This window comes from Amblyomma maculatum, chromosome 10, assembly GCF_055883805.1.
Source record: "Amblyomma maculatum isolate TAMU_Amacu chromosome 10, ASM5588380v1, whole genome shotgun sequence".
Classification (NCBI taxonomy): domain Eukaryota; kingdom Metazoa; phylum Arthropoda; class Arachnida; order Ixodida; family Ixodidae; genus Amblyomma; species Amblyomma maculatum.
The window spans coordinates 64,432,496-64,456,289 of NC_139353.1; the positions used below are offsets into that span (position 1 = coordinate 64,432,496).

At 47.8% G+C, this 23,794-nt stretch overlaps 1 protein-coding gene across 3 annotated transcripts in view; it reads right to left on the bottom strand.

Annotated features, from left to right (window-relative positions):
• spn-E (tudor domain containing 9 protein spindle E) overlaps positions 1 to 23,794 on the bottom strand; it is a 153,491-nt gene that overhangs the window by 77,138 nt on the left and 52,559 nt on the right. For all 3 annotated transcript variants that reach the window (XM_084582928.1, XM_084582930.1, XM_084582929.1), the window contains exons 18-22: positions 21,623 to 21,686; positions 18,041 to 18,104; positions 14,388 to 14,606; positions 4,008 to 4,423; positions 1,277 to 1,364 (exon numbers count right to left, since the gene is read on the bottom strand). In XM_084582928.1, coding sequence (XP_084439054.1) covers positions 1,277 to 1,364; positions 4,008 to 4,423; positions 14,388 to 14,606; positions 18,041 to 18,104; positions 21,623 to 21,686 — 851 coding nt within the window. The remainder of the gene's footprint in view (positions 1 to 1,276; positions 1,365 to 4,007; positions 4,424 to 14,387; positions 14,607 to 18,040; positions 18,105 to 21,622; positions 21,687 to 23,794) is intronic.

A 23,794-nucleotide genomic window follows, 5' to 3' on the forward strand; every position in this document is an offset into this window, starting at 1 on the left:
GCTAACATTTTGCTTCCGCTAAAATGCAGCAGCCGCAGCTGAGATACAGCACAGCCAATGTGGACTGTGCAAAGAAACATTAAAGCCACTGAGCCACCATGGTGTACCGTAAGTAATATACAGGTGCGGACAGAAGTAAACAGAGGACCCAGTCCATGAAAATACTCAGGGTCAGCGCCGCCTGGACGAGCCAGCCGAAAGCAGGAAGTCGTCACGCGCATCTGCACGCTCCCTGCCGGCGCAACTCTCCCTTTGCTCCGCATGCCTCGTCACTGTCCTGGCGTAACTGCCGCGATAACAATCATGACTGCATGGTCGCATTCTTCAAAGCAAGCGGGCATATTAGATGCGCCAACCGATGCCTTGATACAGCATAGTTCGCGGGGGTGACGCAACAGTTTAGGCGCTTCGATGAGAAAGCGGTAGATGCATTTCCGCTGCAGGTGGCCCACTTGTTTTGAACTTTTGTTGGCGCCGGGACTCATTTATATCTCGTTGTCAACCTGCTCGAAGTACTCGAGGCGTCACCGCAAATGTTAATGCTTCGACGTTAATATGTTCATGGTGAGGAATGTGCCTGTCTACAAAATATTTCCTCTCAAGGTGTCCACTTACCATTAATATCGATAGGGAGTCAATCGATAACTACTAACTGGCATATCAGTTATTAGCTATGGCCAACTCAGTGATGACTCTCAAATTCTTTAGTGTCCCTTTGTGTCAGATTGGAATTACTTTGCTAACCACAGTTCGAAAACAGTTTGTAAATCTACCATACTCTTCGACAAGCAGCAAGTCTGTGGTTGGCATGCCCAGTTACTGGAAGCCGCATTCCGCTTTCTTCGGATAGACGTCAGCCTTCTCCCATATCGGGCGAATGATGCGAGCTGCCACTCACAGGAATCATAAGATAGCGGGCATTGCCGCTGGCGCTAAAATTCCTGATAATATATTCAGGAAATAGGAAAACTACGATCGTTGTCGTCGTACTTGACGCAGTGTTAACAAAGAGTGCGGGCAACACCGTTCTATGCAAATAAGCATTGGGGAGGTCTATTTCGGTAATCGCAGGCGGTACCACAACATGACCACCCGTCCAAATCCAACTGGAGTGAAGCCCCCCCCATGTCCAAACTAATGAGCATACGATGCGACAGACTTACACGGGCTTTGGCCTGAACAACGCTCCCAGTTCGAATTATCTGAATTCCCGAATTATTGGGGGGCTGATTCAACGAGATTTTACGGTATAAAACGCGAAGCGAGAAGTGCTCACGTGAGTGCAGTAGATGTTGATTGTCATCTGGCTGGTAGGTGGCAGTGGAACTGTCTTGATGTGGCTCGGCGGTGGCACAACAACCAAGCTGCAAAGGAAAGCCCAAAATGATTCCCCAGACAGTTTCGAAGCACAGCCCGATTTCAAATGCAAACAAAACTACAGTAAACCCCCATTATAACGAAATCAGAGGGACAGCAAATTCATTATAAGCGGTAATTCGATATAAGCGACCACTAGAAAAAAACCTAGAGCAGACGGGGTTTAATTACACCAGAAATGCAAGCAAGTCAAAATGCAATATTAGAGCACAAAAGCAAACGCGAGGCAAGGCTAACGAAGCACTACGAATAACACGCAATCACATGGCCTGCAGCACGAATCCAAATGTATGCGCCGTCGGTGCCGAAGTGAAAGCGGCGGGCGAAACAGAAGGCAGAAGCTTCAAAATGTGGTCATGTCTTCAGGCCATCTCGCTGTCCTCGTCAGAGCATGCTGGTGATGATGATGGTTGCAATGGCGGGCTTCACGTGTGCAGACGAAAGAAAGGCGACCGGAGTTCCAAAAAGCATGAAGCGCGGGAAGGCTTTGGGAGGGCAGAAGGAGGGAGGAGCAGCGACATCACTCAAAACCGGCAGTGCAAAAGCGAGGGCTAGTGTTGAAACGGCTCGCAGACAGTGGAGAGCGAATGAGGAGGGGAGAGAGAAGTGGATGCAGGGAGGGGGCAGGTGAAGAGGAAAGAAAGGCAGGAGAATAGAGGCGCATGCGCAGATGCCTATCTCAGGGAGGGAAGGCGAAGTCGCTTCCGGAGGTGGGGGGAGCAGAGTTGTAAGGGGGAGAGGGGGGAGAGGGAGGTGTGCGGGACGCTGGGTAGCAGCGCAAATGCCATTGTCTCGCCGCCAACGACGCTAGAATTCTTCGTGTTTTCGGAATGCTATCCATCGATTTCAGCCAACAAAAGAGTAACAAGGCTAAGGATGGATGCTTTCTTTTGTGATAGTGCCAGAAGTGCTCTTTAGCGCGGTAAAAATTTGCTCATTGAACGCACCCCATGATATGCTACGGCAAAAGTCTGCCCGTGGTCTTTTGGCCACTTATGCATCCAAGAGGCCGCGGTTTTCTGGCAACGCAAAGCATCAGAAAATGATCATTTTGGTGTAGATTCTATCATGGGGATCACCCGCGATACGGTTTCGACCGGGTGACAAGCCACGTGACGACGTCGCACGGTGGGCTGAGGGCCGCCAAGGCATTGCCGCTCGTTGCTGTCGCTCAAGTTCTGGGCTTTTAGAGAACTTCGCGTATCGCCCGAAAGTAGCTCGTAAGGCAGCTAATCGCAAAAGGCAGGGGTACTCAACTTCCATTCTGGACATTTTTTTTTTTCTTTTTTTTTTTGGGGGGGGGGGGGGGGGGGGGGGGTGTTTTCGTAGTCTGGTTTGAGCGACGGACCCACAGACGCTCACCTCGTCTGATCCGTGCATATAAGTGCATCGAGACAATTCAGCAAAAGATTGGTAGGGTGGTAAAGGAAAAAAAGAAGCTACTGTGGTTTGATATTGTTAATTTTCGAAAGGAGCAAGAGAAAGTCACTGCTTGCAATGCACGTCTGCATCGAAGTGTAGTACCGCAGTGCTGTGCTGTGACCTTTCTTCTTGTTTTCCTTTTTTAACGCGATGCATTACAATTTCATCAGTGTTGTATCGTACATCATGCTGCTGTTAGAAACGGGATATAGCGCAGCTGTACTCCCCCTGACCGAACGATGAGGCGACGGTAACTTAGCAATGCTGAAAACGCACCTCTCTGTAGCCGAGTCCTATCGCTCCGTGCGGTGTGCGCCAGCGGCAATGACAGGCGTTGGCGTCGTCATCGCGTGACACATCTCCGGGAATTGTTGCCTCATGCGGTTGCCGCTGTATGTGCAAAAGCGTCGCTGCCACTCGGCGATGCCTACACTCGCCACTTCACTGTAAGCCGGTCAAGCTCTTCGTGAACTTTGAGTAATGTGGCTTAAAATAAATGCGTTTGGGGTGGAACCGGAAGATATTTCGAATAAAGCTATTTCGTTAAAACGAGGGATTACTGCTAAAATGGAGGGATTACTGTACATCCCTTCTGCAGGTAACCAAGTTTTCATTAAAGGAGAGGAAGCTCTTTGAGGCGAAAAAGATTGCCAATAAAATGATTTTTCAGAAACAAATTTTTCGAAATCTGCAGTTGTTTTTCTACAAGGCTGCGGATTTTCTAACCTCCTGAGTCAATAATTGCACTCTAAAATGAGTACAAAACTTAGATTCGAGCCCATTCTGGGGAAATTTTCGCGCAAGAACAGAGCTTTTTCTGCGACATGCTATCATCCTACTGCAGCGATCAGTGCCATCTTGGTCTCACTTGGAAGAGCTGCTTTTCGTTTTAATTTTCGCGCTGTTGCTGTTCCTTTGCTCTTATAGGATGAGGGAGAAAATGCTGCCAAGAAGCGGTCCAAATACGCGATGCTATTTGCTAGTTGGTGCACGTGACTGAAGCATGCTATCTCATTGGCCGACGCGCCTGCGTCGTCTGCTGCCAGCATCAGCGGCGCACAAACGGTCGCCATCTTGTCAAAGTGCATTCGTCGGAGCGTCCTGCAATTATGGCAACGCCAGTGCCAAAGCACTACCAAAAACTGTTAAGAGAACTTGCAGGTGACGACACTACTACTCTGCAGTGGCTACCAAATGGTGACACCCACCGGTTTGACTTGAGCTTCTTGTCGTTGCTGGTGCTCGCGCCCTCCCCAAAGCGCAGCTGCTGCAGCCTCTCCAGCTTCTTCTGGGCGTCCTCGGGTGGGAAGAGGGTAAGCTCGAGCGGGACGCGTAACTGGCGCATCTTGACCGCCGTGTAGACCGCGGGCAGCACCCCGTCCTGCCGCTCCTTCTGCTGAAATTCGACAGTGGCATGCGAGTCCTCAAAGACTATCTTCATGCGGCAGCCGCAGGGCGCCAGCAGCTGGCGCAGCGCATGGTCGTATAGGACGCCTTCATTGTTGGGGACGCCCGAGAGCATGACCGTGCTCAGCGGGTCGGTCGTCAGGCCCCTGCAGACACTGGCCTCGTCCATGTCCTCTTGGACGAAGTAGTTGGGGTAGAATGCCCCGCCAATCACCATCTGCGAAGGCAGTGCATGAGAGGACGGTATGTGGGGGTCAAGTGATCCATAGTGACCCCTGGAATATGAGAAAAATTGTAATAGATTGGTCTGATTTATGATTTTCAACGCAGAGCTTTCGGATCATACCAGTTGGGAAACTCCATTTCAAAAAGTGGCTGGTTTTAGCAGGCACTTTTCCGCTGCCTACGAATTGCAACGCCATCTGGAAACAGTCAGTGGAAGCTTTCTGCTATTGCCATCATTGCCTTCTGGAAATCACCTTTTTTTCTGTCTTCTTTTTCATCTTAATCACCTTTACGGCTTTTATTTCTAAGAATTTTCGCTCCTGCAACATGTTCATTTTATTTTCATGGCGATTGTGCATTCATGAAAAATCTGAAAGTGTACAATTTAGACAGTTTCCTTAATGACCGGAGGAACCGCCAATATTCATAGACACCTAAATTTTGACCAATTGAAACAGTCGTTTTTTTTTTATACATGGTGGAAGTTTCGCAACCGGTAACGTTAGAGAGCTCTGGTTCAATGTTCAAGTGACTGAGGCTATAAGAGATGCCGTAGTGGAGAGCTCCGGAAATTTCGACCACCTGTGGTTCGTTAATATGCACTAACATCGCACAGCACACAGACGCCCTGTTTTTTGCCTACACCGAATAGCGGCAGCCTTGGCCGGGATTCGATCCCGCATCCTTGGGCACAGCAGTTGGGCACCCAAACCACTGCTTCATCCCGGTGGGGCTTCAATGGCCCTCTTGGAACAGGTGCTGATGACAACAATGTCATCTGTCTCACTTTGCAACTCGACTATGGGACACAAAGTGAGTGCTTCGTAGAAAGGGAAGTAAGAATTAGAACTGTTGACACGCAAATATTCGACATTTTGAATATGAATCGAATATGTTTGTTATTATATTTATGTTCGATTTGTAATTTTCTGAACATCCGAAAATTACCGAATATACCGTAACTTTTCAAATATCTTAAAAACAAGACCGGGCCATTTTAACAACGCGAGCCTTTCCTTTTGGGAAAAGTGCTTTGACGACAGTGTATGCAAAATAAAATACCTGATGAAACTGGAAAGAAAAATGGCGTTCTCATTTCGGCTTCATTTCAAATGCAGACAACCATCATGCAGGCATTCACCTGATACAATTACTGCGATGGCAACAGTCTTCGGTAGTTTTTTCAGCCCAATTAGGTCACGGTTAGTTCAGAATATTTTTTTTTCTGGTCTTTTGAAGGCTGAATTAACGAGAGTACTGCATTTACTAGTGATATGAAAGCACTTCAGAAGGGAAAATGTTTGGGCTTGTTGGTTCATCGTCAACATAGCGAAGCGCTCAAAATCACAAAGGACGAGGAAGGGACAGGGCCATAGCGCAAAGTGCGCTATTGTCCTATGGAAACTGACACAGAGGCTGAAGGGTTGGAAGTATCTTGTGAGGCAATGAATTAGCCGAGTGCCACTGGAGTCCCATATGACGACTATGTCACCGTGGATGCTGCCGTCGTGACGTCAAGAGTGCCACAGCATTGCCGAGATCGTTGCGAATTCGGTCACGAGTGAAGGCACTGACTGCGATGACGAGGAGCACGAGCTGTACAATTCTGAGAAGTTGACAGAACCGAACTTTGAAGAAGCCGTCAGAACTCTGGACCTCCTCCACAGGTACGTCGCACCTCAAAGCGACAGTGACACCAATGCGGCCTTCCAGGCGATTGAGAAACGGGTGGTGCTTTTCAGCGAGCAAAAAAAAAAAATGCAATCCACCATTTTCAATTTTTTAAGACTTTTTTTTTTCATTTTTAAGCTGAATAAAAAGTTTCAAGTCAATGCCTGTACTGTTCTCATTAATTTTTCATAACTTTCCTCACTGTTGCGTTTTCCCGGCTGTTACGTTTCTTTTTCCCGGTCTTGTCAAAAATGTGTGAACGGGGCTCCACTGTAATTAATAATCAACTTCCATCGTTTAAGGGGGGACACTGGTCTTAGAGCTATTTTCATTATTTTAAAGCCAATCCTGATAAAATCATACCCTCTTGTTCAGATTTTTATGCTGATTTCAAAAATGTAACTTGTTTTTCTCTATGTCAGTTAATTCCCGAGATAATAATATTAATTATTAATTTAATTAGTACTTCCGCACAAAAAAAACGCCTCTATAAAACATCATTTTTAATGCATGGCGGTACAGTACAATGACCAAAGAGTGCAATGATCAAAGCAGTTTTTCCATTTTACCCTTATTAGCAATTTTGCTGCACTTTGAAAGTTGTCCTTCAAGACGTGCCTATCATGCTTCAATTAACTTGGCAAAATAAAAAATTTTTGAAGCTTGAATAAAGAATTCTGCTTCGATCATTGCATTCACTGCACCTTCAGCTTTATGTAGAAAAAGGAATTACATCTCTATCTGTCCTAGATGCAGAGATATCGACGAACTAAACCAGCCAAGTGTCCAAAATTTGAGTTTTGAGAAAATGGGAAAAAACAAACTAGGCACAATTTATTCAAAATTTCGAAAAGATATATACATATTTACACTTGCAGACAGCTAATATGCACCAGGCATGTAATCTGACTGCTTGGGCTGACTAGAATGCCGCTTTTTCAGTGCCCGATGCATGTTTTCCGCAGAGGCACGCTTGCGTACTGATTCGGCTGTTCGGCGCCTGTCCTTCTCAGCCATCCTCCTGATATTCTGGACGCCAGGGTTCATATTTAGCTCACTCAGTATTTTTGAGCATGCTTGTAGGTTTCCTGCATTGAAGCGGACAACAGCCTCCGCAACAGCTGCTTGAACGGAGAACAGTGACGCATGGCGCTCCTTTGGTGCGAGTGACCATATTAGGGAGTGCAAGCTTTCATTACTGTTCTGGGTTTTTCCCTGCTGGCACCGCTCTAGCAGCTTTGGGTCTGCCAAACGCTCATAAATAGGCAAAAGTGCTTTGCACACATGTGGTGGCAAACTTTATCTGTGCTTGGGAGCAGGCTCTCCCTTGGCTGCAGCAGCATTCTGGCGGCACCACGAGTTTGCGCCTGTCGGGCAGAGGGTGTGATTTGACACGGTATCATTGGAGGTTACGTGATGATAGGTAGCCATCACTGCCTTATGCATTGCCCCAACATCTCCAGCATGGGACTTCAGGGCCCAGCTGTAATACGATGTCAACTTGGTGACAAGGTCGCCTGTCAGCTTTCCTTTGCCACTCAAGCTCTCTTTTGCATCACCTTTATGCTTGGCAATTGCATTGCGTAGGGCCGTTCCCATCCGCTTCTGCACATGGTTTGTGCAATCTTCTTTGCTGATTTCGATGTAGCCGTACACAGCTGATTCTTGCAATGCAAGAAATGTGCGGCTATCGCCGTCTGAGAGCATGGTCGTGTACCTAAGGCCATGTTTCTCCAGTGGCCTTTCGAACAAAACAAGTCCGGCCTGAACTTCCATTTCACCGGACTTTTTGTCCGTGTTCTTTTGGCACAAGTGGCTTTCTTTCCACGCCTCATAGGACGGGTCACCTTCTTTGGGCCCACGCTCACACCCAGCACAAAAGTTACTGAAAACTACATAGTCAAGTACCAGTCCAGTAAAAAGTTCTACTACGGCGCCGACACCGATGTGGGATGAATGACCCCGGGTCATCCATGAACCATCGAAAGAGACAGAAATGTTCCCGGGGTTGTCAAGGTTCAACTCGTTATAGAGTTGCCGAACAGAACGGGCGCTGTCTTTCAACACTCCTTCGGCTGCGCGTGCTGCTGCGGGCGTCAGCTTACTCTTTACGTAGTCCTGCCACGTTTTCGTGTGCAGGCCACGATGAGATATGTTCATCGCCGCAAACACATCATTCAGCGCCGTTTGCCTATGTCCGGTACTTTGCATCGCGCGTGCAGCAAGGATATTCACGGCAAACGGATTTATCTTCTGGCTGCCTTGCACGCGCGGCGAACTCCATGCCGATGAAATGTCCCCGCAAATCACGCACGCGAGAGAGAGTTTAACGGCTAGACCATATTCACGATTTCCTTTTGAAATATGGACATCCCCGCCACACACTTTACATTTCACAGCAGACAACAGTTCGTTCAGCGACTCCAAACTCACAACAGTGAACGTCGTATCGTCCGCACGGCAACCGCCGGTCGCGTCAAGAAGACGGGCATCAGAAGTGGCGATGAAATCCGCTTTCCTCTTCGTCGCTGCGGTTGAACCCAGCTCCTGCAGCATTCCTTCGGCTTTTCTTTTCTTTTCAATCAAGTCCGAAGGCTGCAGCATCGTCGTGTCGTGGCGGACGCGTCCGCTGGGCGTAGGCGCCGCCGAGCTCGCTAGGCCTATTTCGGCCGCGGGGACTTCTTGACTTGCCGCTGGCTCCTGCACATCCTCGGAGCTTTCGGGTGCCGCAGGACGGTTCCGAAAGTTGTCGCCGCGCGCACTCTTCTTCTTTTTGCCGAATTTGTGGCGCGAGCGGAATTTACTGAGGGGCATCGTCTCGCCTCGGTCTCGACTCAGAACAAAATGGCGTCTCGGACGCTTTCAACGGCTGCTGGCCCGCCGCAAGCAGACGACGTGCGATAGAATCAGCCAATCGGATGGCTCAGTTGCAGTCACGTGCGCTCAGCAGCGAATCAGATGCCGCGTTTTCGTTTTTCTTTGTGGTTATTTTTCTCAGTGGCCATTGAGGGCAGACAAGCGCTAGCGGCGGGAAATTGAAACCCAGAAAGCGCTCTTTCAAACGAGCCTAACATGGCCGAGATCGGTCCGGCGGAACGGCAGTTGCGCGCAACGAAAAATGTGCCGTTTTATCGTCTGCTGCTGCGCAAATTCAGCCCGCGCGATGATTTCAATTCGTTATTATGCTGAAAATACTGACTTCTGGAAGAAGAAAATTGGTGAACTTGTAGATTAATAGCCACAGATTCCAAAAATGCCATTTTCAGAAAATCGGTTTTTTGGTCATTTTTTGGTCCCAAAGACCCGTGTCCCCCCTTAAGGCCTATATTCTGAAATCTTGGGTTGTTAAAAACTTAAAATTAAGGCATGGTTAGATAGCCAGAAGAATAAAGAATAAAATGTTGGGAAAAGTTTCTCGATATGTTAATTAGCACTCATTTTGCAGCCTTATAGACCTTTGCATCGAGCGAGGAGGTTGTCAAAACGACTCCTCTGGACTGTTGCAAACTGGTTCCATTGCCGCCTCCACCGTCTTGACTTCAGGAGCACACAACAGCCCAGCGAGCAATATGGTGACGCCCAGGAGGTCCTCGTTGCAAAGGTCTATATCAGTATACAAAGCTGTGTGTACCGAGTGGCAGTAAACTCATCAAAATATTTAATTTTAATTTTCAAAAATAAAAAAATCTGTTTCCAACATTTCACACAGCATACTTTCAGCTTCCGATTGCAAAAAAAAAAATTAAGCTCTACGTGCTTTGGGTGCCGAGATACTGAGACCGCAAAACTGCAAGTGGTCGAATGCATGTTTTGAGAAAAGTGCAAAAAAGAAACGGGGGATTATTTAACGGACATTTACTGGTGCAATGCACACATTTACAATTTAAAATTAATAGAAACCCTCAAGGAGGTAGTCTCTTTGTTTTCCAACATCCAAGTGTCGTCTCTTTCATTTTGATTTGCAGTTGCAGCATGTTTAGTTGTCACTTTTTCGACTGCGCAAGTCACATGCAGGCAGCAACTTTTTTTTTTTTTTTTCACATATGTCATTTTGCCACGTTTTCGCATCAAGAACGCATTGAGAAATGTTCATAGCGGAAAAAAATGTCATTTGGAGTGGTTTGCTGCTTGCCAGTGCTCTGCATTGCACAGAAAGCAAGCGCATTCACTAAGGATTACCGTAAAAACCCGCGTATAATACGAGTTTTTTTTCCAACTTTCAGCGTTCCAAATTTCCGCCTCGTATTATTTGCGGATCCCAACCAAAATGTCAAAGTTTTGCGAGAAGTTTTGGTTTCATTGTTGCCGCGTGGCTACGGCTTGGCTTTGTTATCGATGTGCGGCTACGGCTTGGCTTCGTTGCCCTAACGTGGCCGCACCCCGCAGTGGCCACGACGTCGAGGTGTCGTCTCTTTGTTGTTGAGTCGTCGAGTGCGCACAGCATCAGCGCATGTGCTCTCGTGCAAACCACGGTTCGCGAAAAAGTGCACGCTTTTTTCTTTAAGTGAACGAGCAGGATGCCAGGGTCTCGGAAACAGTACTCGGCTGCTTTTAAGAGAAAGGTGATTTTAGTTGCTGAAAACATCGGCAACAGTGCGGCCGGGAGGCAGTTTGGCGTCACCGAGGGAAGCATTCGCGGATGGCGACGACAGAAAGAAGCCCTTTTCGCGTGCAAGGGAATGCGAAGAAGCTTTCGCGGGCCAAAGAATGGCGCATTCCCGGAAATTGAACTCGCTCTGACGGAGTTCGTACGAGAACAGCGAGCATCGCATCTAGCTGTGAGCGTAGAGCTTATGCAAGCAAAAGCTAGGGAGCTTGCAAGGGAAAAGGGAATTCCGAGCTCCGCCTTCAAAGCAAGCAAGCACTGGATACATCGCTATATGTGCCGTGCTGGATTCTCGCTACGCCGGCGAACCTCGATTTCACAAAAGCTGCCCGAATCCTTCGAAGAGCTGCTGGTGGCTTTTCAGCGCCACGTGATTTCTTTGCGAAAGACCAAAAACTTTCAGCTGGGGCAAATAGGCAATGCTGACCAGACGCCGGTTTACCTGGACATGCCATCGCCCCTCACCGTCCATGAGAAAGGCTCTAAACAAGTTTGTATCCGGTCTACTGGAAACGAGAAGACGCGGGTTACAGTCATGCTATCGTGCACGGCAGACGGCCGCAAGCTCCCGCCCTATGTCATCTTCAAGCGCAAGACAATGCCGAAAGGTGAGGAGCTGCCGAAGAATGTCATCGTGAGATGCCATGAAAAAGGTTGGATGAACGAGGATCTTGTCCTCGACTGGGTGAAGTCAGTGTGGTGCAAACGGCCCGGTGCACTGTTGTCCTTTCCATCCATCCTCGTGCTGGACGCGTTTCGTTGCCATTTGGCCGACTCGGTGAAAAGGCTGCTAAGCGACTGCCGCACAGAACTTGTTGTGATTCCGGGTGGGATGACCTCACAACTTCAGCCTCTCGACGTTTGTGTCAACAAACCCTTCAAGGACGCAGTCAAGCGATGCTACGCGGAATGGATGCGGTCAGGTGAGCCTGCAGTGACGCCGGCCGGGCGGCTGAAGCGAGCATCGCCAGCCACGCTGTGCAAATGGATTGTGGACGCGTGGGCAAGCATCCCAGAGGAGCTTGTGCGCCGTTCGTTTAAGAAGTGCGGCATCTCAAACGCCCTCGATGGCACAGAAGATGAGTACCTGTGGGATGATTTGTCCGACAAAGAAATTTCCGAGGAAAGCGCTGCTGAAGATGAAAGTGATTGAAGTGTGAGGTCCGATTTCAATAAATGTCTTGTTTTTTCTCTCTCGTATTATATGCGGTAAAAACTTTTTTTTGCCATTTCGCGTCTCCAGAATTTCACCTCGTATTATATTCGGGTTCGTATTATACGCGGGTTTTTACGGTATGAGCGCGATCTGATCGGCGCAAACGCGCAGCAAGCTCTATGAAGACGACATGTCCCCACAGTTTATGCACTGGAGAATAAGACTGACGGCGATTTCTTATCCACGCTCACTTTTTTCAACGTGAACTTCGCCAGTCTCTGCAAACTGTTTACATCTGACGATCGTGAACTCCACCTCGCCAAGCAGACTGTCCGCCAAGCTGCCGTCAACACGAAAACAATCAGACTACCGCTTGGTTGCTGGAGCTGCCGCGAGTTGAAGCTTTTTTCGTTTTGAGCTTGTCTTCTCTTTCTGTCCATCTGCGGCCTGCAACCGCTAGCAGTAGGAGTCTCCCATGCTGGGGAACATGCTAGGCCCACTACAGACTTGTACGCTCGACTGTTTGGTGCACAATTTTCGTCGCCCTGCGCACACAGCCGGGCAGGGCGTCACTTGAGATGATTAATCAACATTTTTCTTCTCCTTTTCCTAAATTCTTGCCATGAATGCACCTCGCGGTTCGGAACCAAGCGTGGCTGACGTCACATGTCCGACATCTCCCTGCAGCTTGGGCGCGCCTAGCAGACACCACCAACCAGCTCCACCAATGCGGTGACGCCCTGCCGTCATGTGCACCCCGAAAGTTAATGGGATCGCGAATGCCATGTTCTACTTCTTGCTATTTTTTATGCGGTTAATGGGCGAATGGAAACAGCATAGGCAGCAATTTGAAGACAAAAGGCGGCTCCTTCGGATGAGACAAAAATGGCTACGGTGCCATGCATGAAATGGGAGCTACATCTCATGGAAAACGGTCGTTTCGGGGCCGTTTTCAGCTCATATTTGGGCGACATCGATTACAGTCGAACCCGGATATATCATATTCGAAGGAAATCGCGAAATAGTTCGATGTATCGATAATTCGATATACCGAAATTGGCTTGAGATGGCACTTGCGATCGTGTAAAATGATACAGCATTTGTCCCGTAGTCAATCCACTCGCATTATGAACCCACTCCCCATTTTCGCCCCAGAAAATTAGAAAAAAAAAACAACAACAAAAAAAAAAAAACAAATTTCGGTGGCATGCCCCTCCATTTCGACCGTCGCATCCACAGCTCATTTAGCGGCAGCGCGCCAAGATGCTGCGCAGCGATAACGGCACGACATGTTTATCTTTTGACTATACTGTTGACTATACTATCCTGCAGTGGCAGGGAGCGAACTTGGGAGAGTGCCCGCGTGATGGCTTGATTGCACAAGCCTGGTTCGATTTATCGCGTCGTGCTTGGGGTGGGACGGGCATTCATTCCACTGCTACAAAATCATTGGCAAGTGAGATAGTTGCAAATGCCGTTCGAAGCGAACAATGCTAAAACCCAGTGTCATAATCACAGCCGACCTCGAGCTTTTGTTGATTCATAGATGCAAGAATGAACGACTCTCGCAAAAAAAAAAATCATCTGCCGATTCTTGACGTCCGTAGCCGCCATAGTTTACGCTGCGCCACACGTTCAACCCGACAAGAACTCTCGCAAAAAAAAAAAATATTGCTGCTTCTTAACTTCCGTAGCCGCCATAGCATACGTTCAACACGACGGCAATAAAAAAACGACTCTCGCAAGAAAAAAAAAAGAGATCTGCCGCTTCTTAGCGTCCGTGGCCGCCGTAGCTTACACGCGTTCAGTACGATGACACAAGACAAGAATGGTACGTCAATCGCTGCGCCCAGAGCGTTCACAACACACATTGGAGAAGCGTCTGCCACGGGCTGAGCTGGCTTGTCCGCGCATGAGTAGTGTGTGTTGCTACAAACGAAGACCGGGAAAAAGAGGAAGGAAGGGGAGAGATAAAGCTCAGCAGAAGAGTGGGCACACCCTTGCGCTTCGCTCCGTCGCATTTTTCCCCTCTCCTGAACACCACGGCTGCATTTGTTCCCTCTCGTTCCTTCACACACGACTTGCAAACGTCACGTGCTAGCGTGGCAGCGATAACCGCAGCGCTGCCCTAGACCAGCCATCGCCGAACTGTGCCCTCTTATTCCTTCCGCGCGTGGCTTGAAAACGTCACGCAGCAAACGGCCGAGGTGATGCAATCGTCTTTGGGGAAGGCGCACCGTCCAATGCGTGGTGCGGAGTTCGATATATCAAACGATCGGTGAAATTGAGTTCGATATACGATGCAGCTTTTCTATACTTTTACATAGAATTTTCAAGGGGACATTCAGTGAGTTCGATATAGCCAAAATTTGATATATCCGGGTTCGATATGTCCGGGTTCGATTGAATATAAATTGGCACTGTGACTAATACTGACCCTAGAGATGAAAAACTTAGCAGATAGGTAGATAAAGAGCTATTGATTTTAAATTGAGCGAGCCGATCGTCACTCTGCCCTCTCACCCTGAGAATGACCAGGTGCTGGTCGGGGTCGACCGGTGGAAGGTTAGGTCGCTCCAGGACATGGATGTTGAACCTGCTGAGTCGGTGGTGGATCTCTTCGACCAGGTGCTCCACCTCGAGCAGCCGCTTAAGTTGGAGGAAGTTGTGCGAGGCCCACGCCCGCTCGTTGACGCCGTAACGACGAGAGAAGGCCCCCTGCTCCCGCATGTTTTGCCACACCTGCGACAGAGACGATGTGACAGGGAAAAGAGGGAATGTGACGGTCAAAAACAGTTAAACCTCTAGTAACAAACCTCCATGTAGCAAATTCCTCAAAATTAGGAAGTTTTTAATTCCCCATCATCACCCCTATTGAACTGCGTGCATAAAATAGCATGCAACAAACATATTGCGACGGTTGACGTTGGTATAATGCACTCATGGCACCAATTACCTCTTAACTAGTTCTGAATTACTGAAAACTGAGCAAAATCTCGCAAGTTTCACGATGATAAAGCACGACCTGACATGTGAGAAACGTTTACTATCGCAGCTAGCGACCGCAGTTGATACAATGCGCCATGTCACAATTTTATAAGATGTTGCCGGAAAGAACGCTTGCTTTTGCTGGTGACCCATGCAACGGTGGCAAGAACAGTAAAGAGCGGCTGACCGTACTCATCGGCAGCAACATGTCTGGCAGCGAGAAGCTTCCCTTGCTTGTAATCGGGAAGTTGAAGAACCCGAGGTGCTTTAAAAGGGCGTCACTGCCAGTGTTGTACGAAGCCAACAAAAAGGCATGGGTCACAGAATTACGTGTGCAGGTTGGACAGGAACAGACGTGACTATCGCACTGGAATTTAAGAGAACAGTCTGACGTCTTTGAAGTGCCGAAACATGTTCTATCTGGATACCTGGACATATACATACGGGCAAAATCTGTTGACAGCTTGCATGCATGAAACATTAAAAGCTGAGATGAATTAGCGTAACAAAAAAACCGGGAACACTCTTGCACATTTTTTACGCGAAAAGGCATGCACAGTCCGTCTACAGGCAAATTTAACACACCATAAGGCGTCTGCCTTAGCACAGAGTACAGATTTTCAATCTTCTAATGCACGCTAAATAACATATTTTAAAATTCAGGCGCCCCGTTGATTGAAAGTGCGCCTAGCGCGACAACCACGCGAGAGCAGATTAACACAAGCCTTTAGAAGAACTTGCGGCTTCTTTTTTTCTACACCCTTATTTTAATTTTGCGTACACAAGGGGCACAACAGTCTGTCAATATTATCGGCAACAACGAGCATTAACGCAGCCGGCTGCGCAGCCCCCTACTATGCCGCTTGCCGCTCCTCAATGCAGCTACACTTGAACATGGCAGAAATGCGTGCGGCGGCCGATAGATGACAGCAATTTTGCATAAAGTCTATTCTATGAGTTCGATATAATCAAAATTCGAATTATCCGGGTTCGACTGTATATATATATACCGTCGAACCCGGATATATCGAACTCGAAGGGGATCTTGAAATAGTTCGAAGTATTGATAATTCGATATACAGAAACCGGCTTGAGATGCCACTTTCAATCGCGAAAAATGATACTGTATTTGTCACGTAATCAACCCAGTCGCATAATGAACCCACGCCCCCAACTTTTGCCCCCGAGAATTTCAAAAACAAACAAACAAACAAAAAAGCGTCCGGAGGCGCGTCCCTTCGTTCGACTGTCTCATAAACAGCTCATTTATTGGCAGCGCGCCAAGATGCTATGCAGCGATAATGTCATAGAGTGTTTATCTTTAGCTATGCTTTTGATAGATCCTGTGGTGGCAGGGAGCGAACTTGACAGAGTGCGCGTCATGGCTAGATTGCACAAGCCTGGTTCGATTTATCATGTTGCGCTTGGGGCGGGCGTAGTCCACTGCCACAAAATCATCGGAAGCGTGATAGCTGCAAATGCCGTTTGAAGAAAACAATGCTAAAAGTCGTAAAAAAAAAAAAACTTGCCGCTTCTTAACGTCCGCAGCTGCCATGGCTTACGCTGCGCCGCACGTTCAGCATGACAAGTAAGGGTGACTCTCGCAAGAACAACAACAACAACAAAAACAAAAAAAAAAAAGATTGCAGCTTTTAAACCTCCGCAGCCTTTATAGCATACGCTACGGCGCACGTTCTGCAAAAAAAAAAAAAAAAAAAAAATACCCCTGCCGCTTTTGCGCTGGCAGCCGCCGTAGCTTATGCAAGTACAGCACGACGACTCAGCACGACGGCATGCCAGCACAGCAGTACAGTCATGTCAGTACAGGCATGTCAGTACAGCACGACGGCATGCCAACCGCTGCGCGCTGAGCGTTCCCAATACACACACACACTGAAGAAAGCGCCTGCCACGGCTTGTCCGCGCATGCGTAGTGCGTGCTGCTGCGAACGAGACCGGGAAAGAGAGAGGAAGAGGAGAGGTAAAGCTCAGCAGAAGAGTGGGCACACCCTTGTGCTTCGCTCTATCGCGTTATTCCCCTCTCAACACCATGGCTGCATTGGTTCCCTCTCGTCCCTTCACGCACGTGGCTTGCAAATGTCACGTGCTGGCGCACAGCAGCGATCTCCACAGATGCGGGTGCCTTTGGGGAAGGGCGCGGCGCTGCCCTAGACCAGCCATCGCCGAACTGTGTCCCCTCATTCCTTCCGTACGTAGCTTGAAAACGTTACGCGGCAAACGGCCGAGGGTGACTCGATCGTCTTTAGGGAAGGCGCACCGTCCAATGCATGGAGCGAAGTTCGATATATCGAACAACCGGTGAAATTCAGTTCGGTATATGACGCAGCTTTCTTATACTTTTACATGGGATTTTCAAGGGGATATTCCGTGAGTATTATAACCAAAATTTGAATTATCTGGTTTTGACTGTGTGTGTATATATATAAGTAATTGCTTCTCGATGGAACCATGGAGCAGGGGCGTACGGTGTGGGCTGCCCGATTTCGAGGTTTGGTTTGGTTTGGTTTGGTTTGTGGGGTTTAACGTCCCAAAGCAACTCAGGCTATGAGAGACGCCGTAGTGGAGGACTCCGGAAATTTCGACCACCTGGGGTTCTTTAACGTGCGCTGACATCGCACAGCACACGGACGCCTTTCTTTTCGCCTCCACCGAAAAGCTGCCGCCGAGGCCGGGATTCCCGATTTCGAGGTGTAACGGGTCATTTGATTCACCATAGCTAATCGGGCCTGCTATCGAGTATAGGGCTAAGGGATGCATGGAACGCGGGTTCGAGGTTGCACAAAAACAAAATGACAGCGATGGCGTGGCAATTTTTCGTAGCCTTTGACCTGCGGGTGAGGGGAAGTGTCCAGAAATACGAACGAGAAAAGCGTCAAACGTCCGAACTTTTGGTCGGTGTTATCTATTGACTCGGCGGGGTCCGGATAATCAGGCAGGTCTGGAAAATCTGGCATCTGAAAAACCGGTCAGTGACTGTACACAGCAAATCTGTCAGCTACTTATTCTAGAGCCCCCCCCCCCCCCCCCCCCCCCCCCCCCCTCCCATTTTAGGAACAATTTTAGGAACAATTTTATGTTATCTGCACAGTTTTTATCACTTATTTTCTTTCCACGTCCAGGCTGAACGTAACCGCAGCAACTACGACCGTGCAATGATGTGTGCGCACCTTGTAAGCATTGAGCATGGCTAGACAGTCGCTGAATGATCCCTCAGACCAGGCCATGCGGGACCTGCAAAGAAAGCAAGGCGTGAGAAATAGCCACGTCAGGCGGCCTACGCCTGCAGAGAGCCACAAGAGTTGATGGGGAAGTGTCATGCGATCAACAAGCAAAGAAAAAAGACAGTGCGGCATTAAACACGCTTGCAAGCATGACGTAAGGGGGGACACGGCTCTTTGCGGCCGAAAATCGGTCTAAGAATCGGATTTTTTATTTCTTAATATTTGCGGTCCTGAGATGTTTCCGCAACTATCTGCAAATTTTGGTTGAAAAATACCGCCTAATTCGCACGTTGCAGCGTTCCAAAAATGCGAATCTGAACATTTGGCCCTTTAATTGAGGTCAAATCACGCCGAGGTTTGATCGGCCGCAGATCGATAAAAACGCGCGCCACGGGCATCATTTTGATCTCGTTTGAAAGATCGTGATTCAGGCTATTCCCATGTCACAATCGGCGCTCGTGAGCAAACATCCGAAGCGGAAAACAAAGGCACAAATGCTGCTATTGGGCTCCAAAAACATGCGACACAAATAACCACTTTTGGTTGGCTGCCCTCATCGACTGTTTGCGGCCTGGCGCCATTTTGAAAAGGTCGCGCAGGCCTAGCTGGCTTAGCAACGTCCCATCGTCACGACCACGGCGTAAAATGGGAAAAATTTAGGTTCGAGAGTCATTCTGGCCCAGAAATCGATGAAAGGTAGAGATAAGAGGCGCACCAGTGACGCGGCATCGCCGCATCCTGTTATCAGCTATCAGCGACGAAATGCCGAGGCTCCGCGATGGGCCGATAAGGGTGTAGCCGGTGGTGCTCGGTGAATTTCCTCGAGGCGAATCCTGCCGCTTGCGAGCATCGTAATCATGACAATGCAGTTGAAAAAGTGATACCTAAGCAGTTTTCATGGCTGCGACAGCTCGAGCACTTAGAAAAGTTAGTGGCGCGGCGGCAGCGGCGATCGCGAAACGGCGTCACGCGCAGCATGCGGAATCGCAAACTTTCTCGAAATAAATTTGCTTTTGAGTTGCAGGGACAATTATCTCGATGGGAAACGGTGCATTCATACCAGAAATCAGTCATAACTCATTTTGTCGAGTTACTGTTAGCCTTGATAATTCAGACATATGCCCAAAACATTTCTCGCCGATTTCTCAAAATTGATTTCTGGACAGTCACCAGATCAATATTTCTGGCCCTGCCCTTGCTAGTTATTTTCTTTACACCTAACCGCATGTATCTTTTGACACCGAGGTAAATGTAATAATAACCATACGGGGAAATATACTGAAAAGATTGTCTTGGCACCAAAATAGACCTTTCCTTTGAGTTTTTCGTTTTATGGTGTAACATCGGCTCAAATTGGTATAACACATTAATTTTTACTTTAATTTACTTTCCAACCATTTCTGATCATATTGATATGTCAAACCTTGCCATAATTTAAATCTACATGTTCTGACATGTTTTTCCTCGTTCTCTCGAAACAGCATTTTTGAGGGTGCTGCAATTTTGGAGGAGCGATATCTCTTGAACTATTTGTGCTATTGCTTTCATTTTTTTCATTGCTGCAAAGATACTCCCCTGAAGAGTGCAGTAAAACTCAAATACTATACGCAGTTATGATGAGGCAACATTTACAAAACTAATTATTTATAATGGGTGTCAAATCGAGCTTTTCCACAGAAAAGTTTGATGTACTGTAACACAAGTTCAAATTAATCTAGCACCTCCATTCTTAGTCAGCTGCACTCTGTTATATTTCTAGATAATTTATGCAGGCTGATTTTCATCATGCCCCTGTGTGTTTAGTAATTAGCTCACCTCCAAATGAGGAACATTAATTAGGTAAAATTCTCAACACTATGCACTCTACAGAAACAATTATATATTTAAAATCAGCATGTCAAAATACATATGTGATGCAAGTTTAATCCAAATCGGTCCATAGATAAGAAACAATGTTCTAAGAGGGGTGTTTCCCCTTAAGGGGGGGACCCTGGTCTTAAAAGAGAATTGTTTATTTACTGGTAGATTTTGATGCAAGTTGCACCATCTATGCAGATTTTTGTGCTGATTTCAAATATGCACATTAATTTTATGTAAACCATTTAGTTCTGAAGATATTGAGCCCTTTATGTTCCTTGTTTGGAGGTGAGCTGTCAGTAAAACTACAGGAGTTATGATAAAAACTGACATATCAAATCAATTTAGAACACACAGAGAATGCAAAAATCATGATTGAATGTCCTAGTTCCATTTCAACCAAAGTTACAACTTGTTAAAGTTCAGAGACCAAAAAGCCACCTTGACACTCCGGAACACATGCAATTTTTAATAACTTCCCTCATTAAATATCACAAATTCATTTATATTTTTGCACTGTACATCAGTTTACCTTTCTGGTGCAAAAGGAATGATAGCAATATCATAAGTTGAACCAGAGATATCGCACCTCCAAACATGTACTGTCCTCAATATTTTGATTTTGAGAAATTGAGGAAAAAACGTGTTGATAAATTTTTGAAGCACCAAAGCTAGCAGTAACTCATTAAAGTGGGTTCTGACTAGCTTCTGATGTCAATGCATCATTTACCATCGATATAATTCACCCTCAAAGAATGAAATTTCTGGCGAACGGAACGCATGGTTTGGAGGCCGCCACCAAGACGAGTGCGTTTGCATCGTGACCTCTGTAAAAGTTGGTGCAAAGTTCTGGCGCGCGATCGCCATTCTCACGTTCATGCAGTAAACGCAGTCGGCCCACAACTAGTGATCCGCGTTGAGGCCATCGCGGACTCAACGCGGAGCGTCGGCGCTTCGTCATTGATTGCAGATAACCAGATGCGGCGATGCAGCGTCCCCGGCGCGTTTATCTCCTCTAGCTACTTTTCTTTAGGCTAACAACGAAGCGTGAATCTCAATATTGCGCATTTCGCGTTGTAGTTACGATGAAGGAACGGCGCTAGGCCGACTAGGCCTAAAGGAGAGACCTTTTCAAAATGGCGCCGGACCGTGAGCAGTAGACGCCGACAGCCAACCAAAGCTCGCCATTTCGCTCACCTGTGGTGGGAGTCCAATAGCAGGGCGTGTTTAACGCAATTTTGTTCCTTTGTTTTCCCGCTTCGGTGGACTCACTCATGGTCACCAACCGAGATATAGGAATGGCCTGAATCGCGATCTTTCGAACGACAACAAGATTATGCCCGCAGATCACGCATTTCTCGAACTGCGGGAGATCGAAATTCGGCACGCTTTGACCTCAGTTTAAAGGGCCACACACGCAGATTCTCGTCTTTGGAACCCTGTAAACGCAAATTAGGCGATATTTTTCAACGAAACTTCGAAGATAGCTGAGGAAAGATCTCAGAATCGCGAAAACGAGAAGATTGAAAATCCGATTTTCTGACCGATTTTCGGCTGCAAAGACCCAGGTTTCCCCTTAAAATGACAGATCATAACTATACGGGCGAACGCCAAGAAATAACGGAGCGGAGAGAAGCAAAACAAAAAAGAGTGAAAGGGAGGGTATCTTACTTGTAGGCCTCAATCAGTTTCTGGAAGGGCCTTGAAAACATGGACTGGATTGAAAGACACGCCGCTGCACAAAAAAAGACATGCAGAAGAGAAAAGAAATTAAAAAAGTGTAAGTGCCGGTGAACCATTATAGAAGTGCGCCTAAGAAAACACTCGGCGCAGTCTTCTCAGCGGCCGTAGGGTAGACTTGTCAAGTTTTTCTGGTGGCTGCATTCAGGATTTTAATGCGAATTACAGTCGAACCCGGATATATCGAACTCGAAGGGGGTCACGAAATAGTTCGATATATCGATAATTCGATATACAGAAATCCGCTTGGGACGGCACATACGATGCGAAAAAACGATACTGTATTTGTCGCGTAATCAACTCAACTCGCATAATGAACCCCCCCTCCACTTTTACACCCGAGAATTTTGAAAAAAAGAAAGCGTTAAGGCCAGCTCGCTCACATGCAAGCGATTAAGCGATCTCGGCGACGAGCAGCAGCGACAGAGCAAAAGCAGTTCCTCTGCGGTACGAGCCACCGCGGCAGCTCAAAACAAGGTTTCTGTGTCGGCGCGACCGAAATCGCCAGCGTTATCACTTGCATGTGGCACTCTGTTTCGGTCGTCTCATCCACAGCTCATTTCTTGGCAGCGTGCCAAGATGCTGCGCAGTGATAACGTCGCGGCGTGTTTATCTTTTGATAGCTCCTGCTGCGGCGGGGAGCGAACTTGGCAGACTGCCCGTGATGGCTTAATTGCACAAGCCTGGTTACATTCATCACGCCGCGCTTGGGGCGGGCGTAGTCTACTGCCACAAAATCATTGGAAAGCATAATAAAGTACTGCAAATGCTGTTTGAAGCGAAAAATGTTAAAAGCCGGTGTCATGATCGCAGCTGACCACGTGCTTTCGTTGATTCATACATGCAAGGATAAACGACGAATGGGCGCGGCACTGTCCCCTCTCATTCCTTCCGCACGTGGCTTGAAAACGTCACGCGGCAAACGGCCGAGGGTGATACGATCGTCTTTGGGGAAGGCACACTTTCCAGTACGTGAGGCGGAGTTCGATACATCGAACGACCGGTGAAATTGATTTCAATATATGACACGGCTTTCCTATACTTTTACATGGGATTTTCAAGGGGATATTCCGTGAGTTCGATATAACCAAAATTCGATATACCCGGGTTCAATATATCCGGGTTCGACTGTATTTGCATTACAAGAGTGCTAGGACAGCTTCACAAAAGAGCCCCATGGCTATTGGGGCTCCTACATCTGTGAAAGGGTGAGGCTGGAGATGCAATTTTTCCATGCATTCCACGCAGAACTGTCCTGCGATGCCACGGCAATTGGAAATCCCAGTTTTTCGTTAATAGAGAGGCTGGCACAGATCAGAGACGCAGTTCTGGAAGATAGGCAGACATTCACAACATGAATAATAGCTGTTGAAAGCCACCCAGATTTCTTTGTAATGATATTAAGATGTCTCCATTATCGGCTTTCCCGGTTGCTAGACACCCTGTAGGTGCCTTGAGTTTTGCCCCTATTGAAGTATGGTCTCCATGGCTGGAATAAGATCCCCAGCTCATGAGTGTATGGTCTTAATGGAGTTTAACGTCCCGAAGCGACTCAGGCTATGAGAGACGCCGTAGTGGAGGGCACCAGATTTTTCGACCACCTGGGATTCCTTAACGTGCACTGACTTCACACAGCACACAAGCGCCTTGCTTTTCACCTCCATCGAGAAGTGGCCGCTGCGGCCGGGATTCGATCCCGCATCCTCGGGCACAGTAGTCGAGCGTCCTAACCACTGTGCCACTGCGGCTGGGCCGTGGCTCTCGAGCCAAATGGCCTATAACACTGAGCCCCCAGAGAGAAGATAACCAGCACAGCACTTTACTAGTCAATGTCGAAACAACCAGTGAACAGCCTGCTCCCTGGAAAGTTGCGATGCTACGGTGAAATCTCTTCGGAGAGATCCCCGACCAAAGCTGCTCATCATGTACACTTCTGGAATAGACAATTAGACATAGCAGCAAAGCAACGCGTTTGAGGCCTATTTAAGAGCCTGCAAATGAGGTGCTTCAAGTTCCACCCAAACCAGAACATGCAGTCTGGCTCTAATTAGTTCAGACGTTGATCCCATCCGTCAGCTGATGAACTTGCAAAGGGCACGTCAG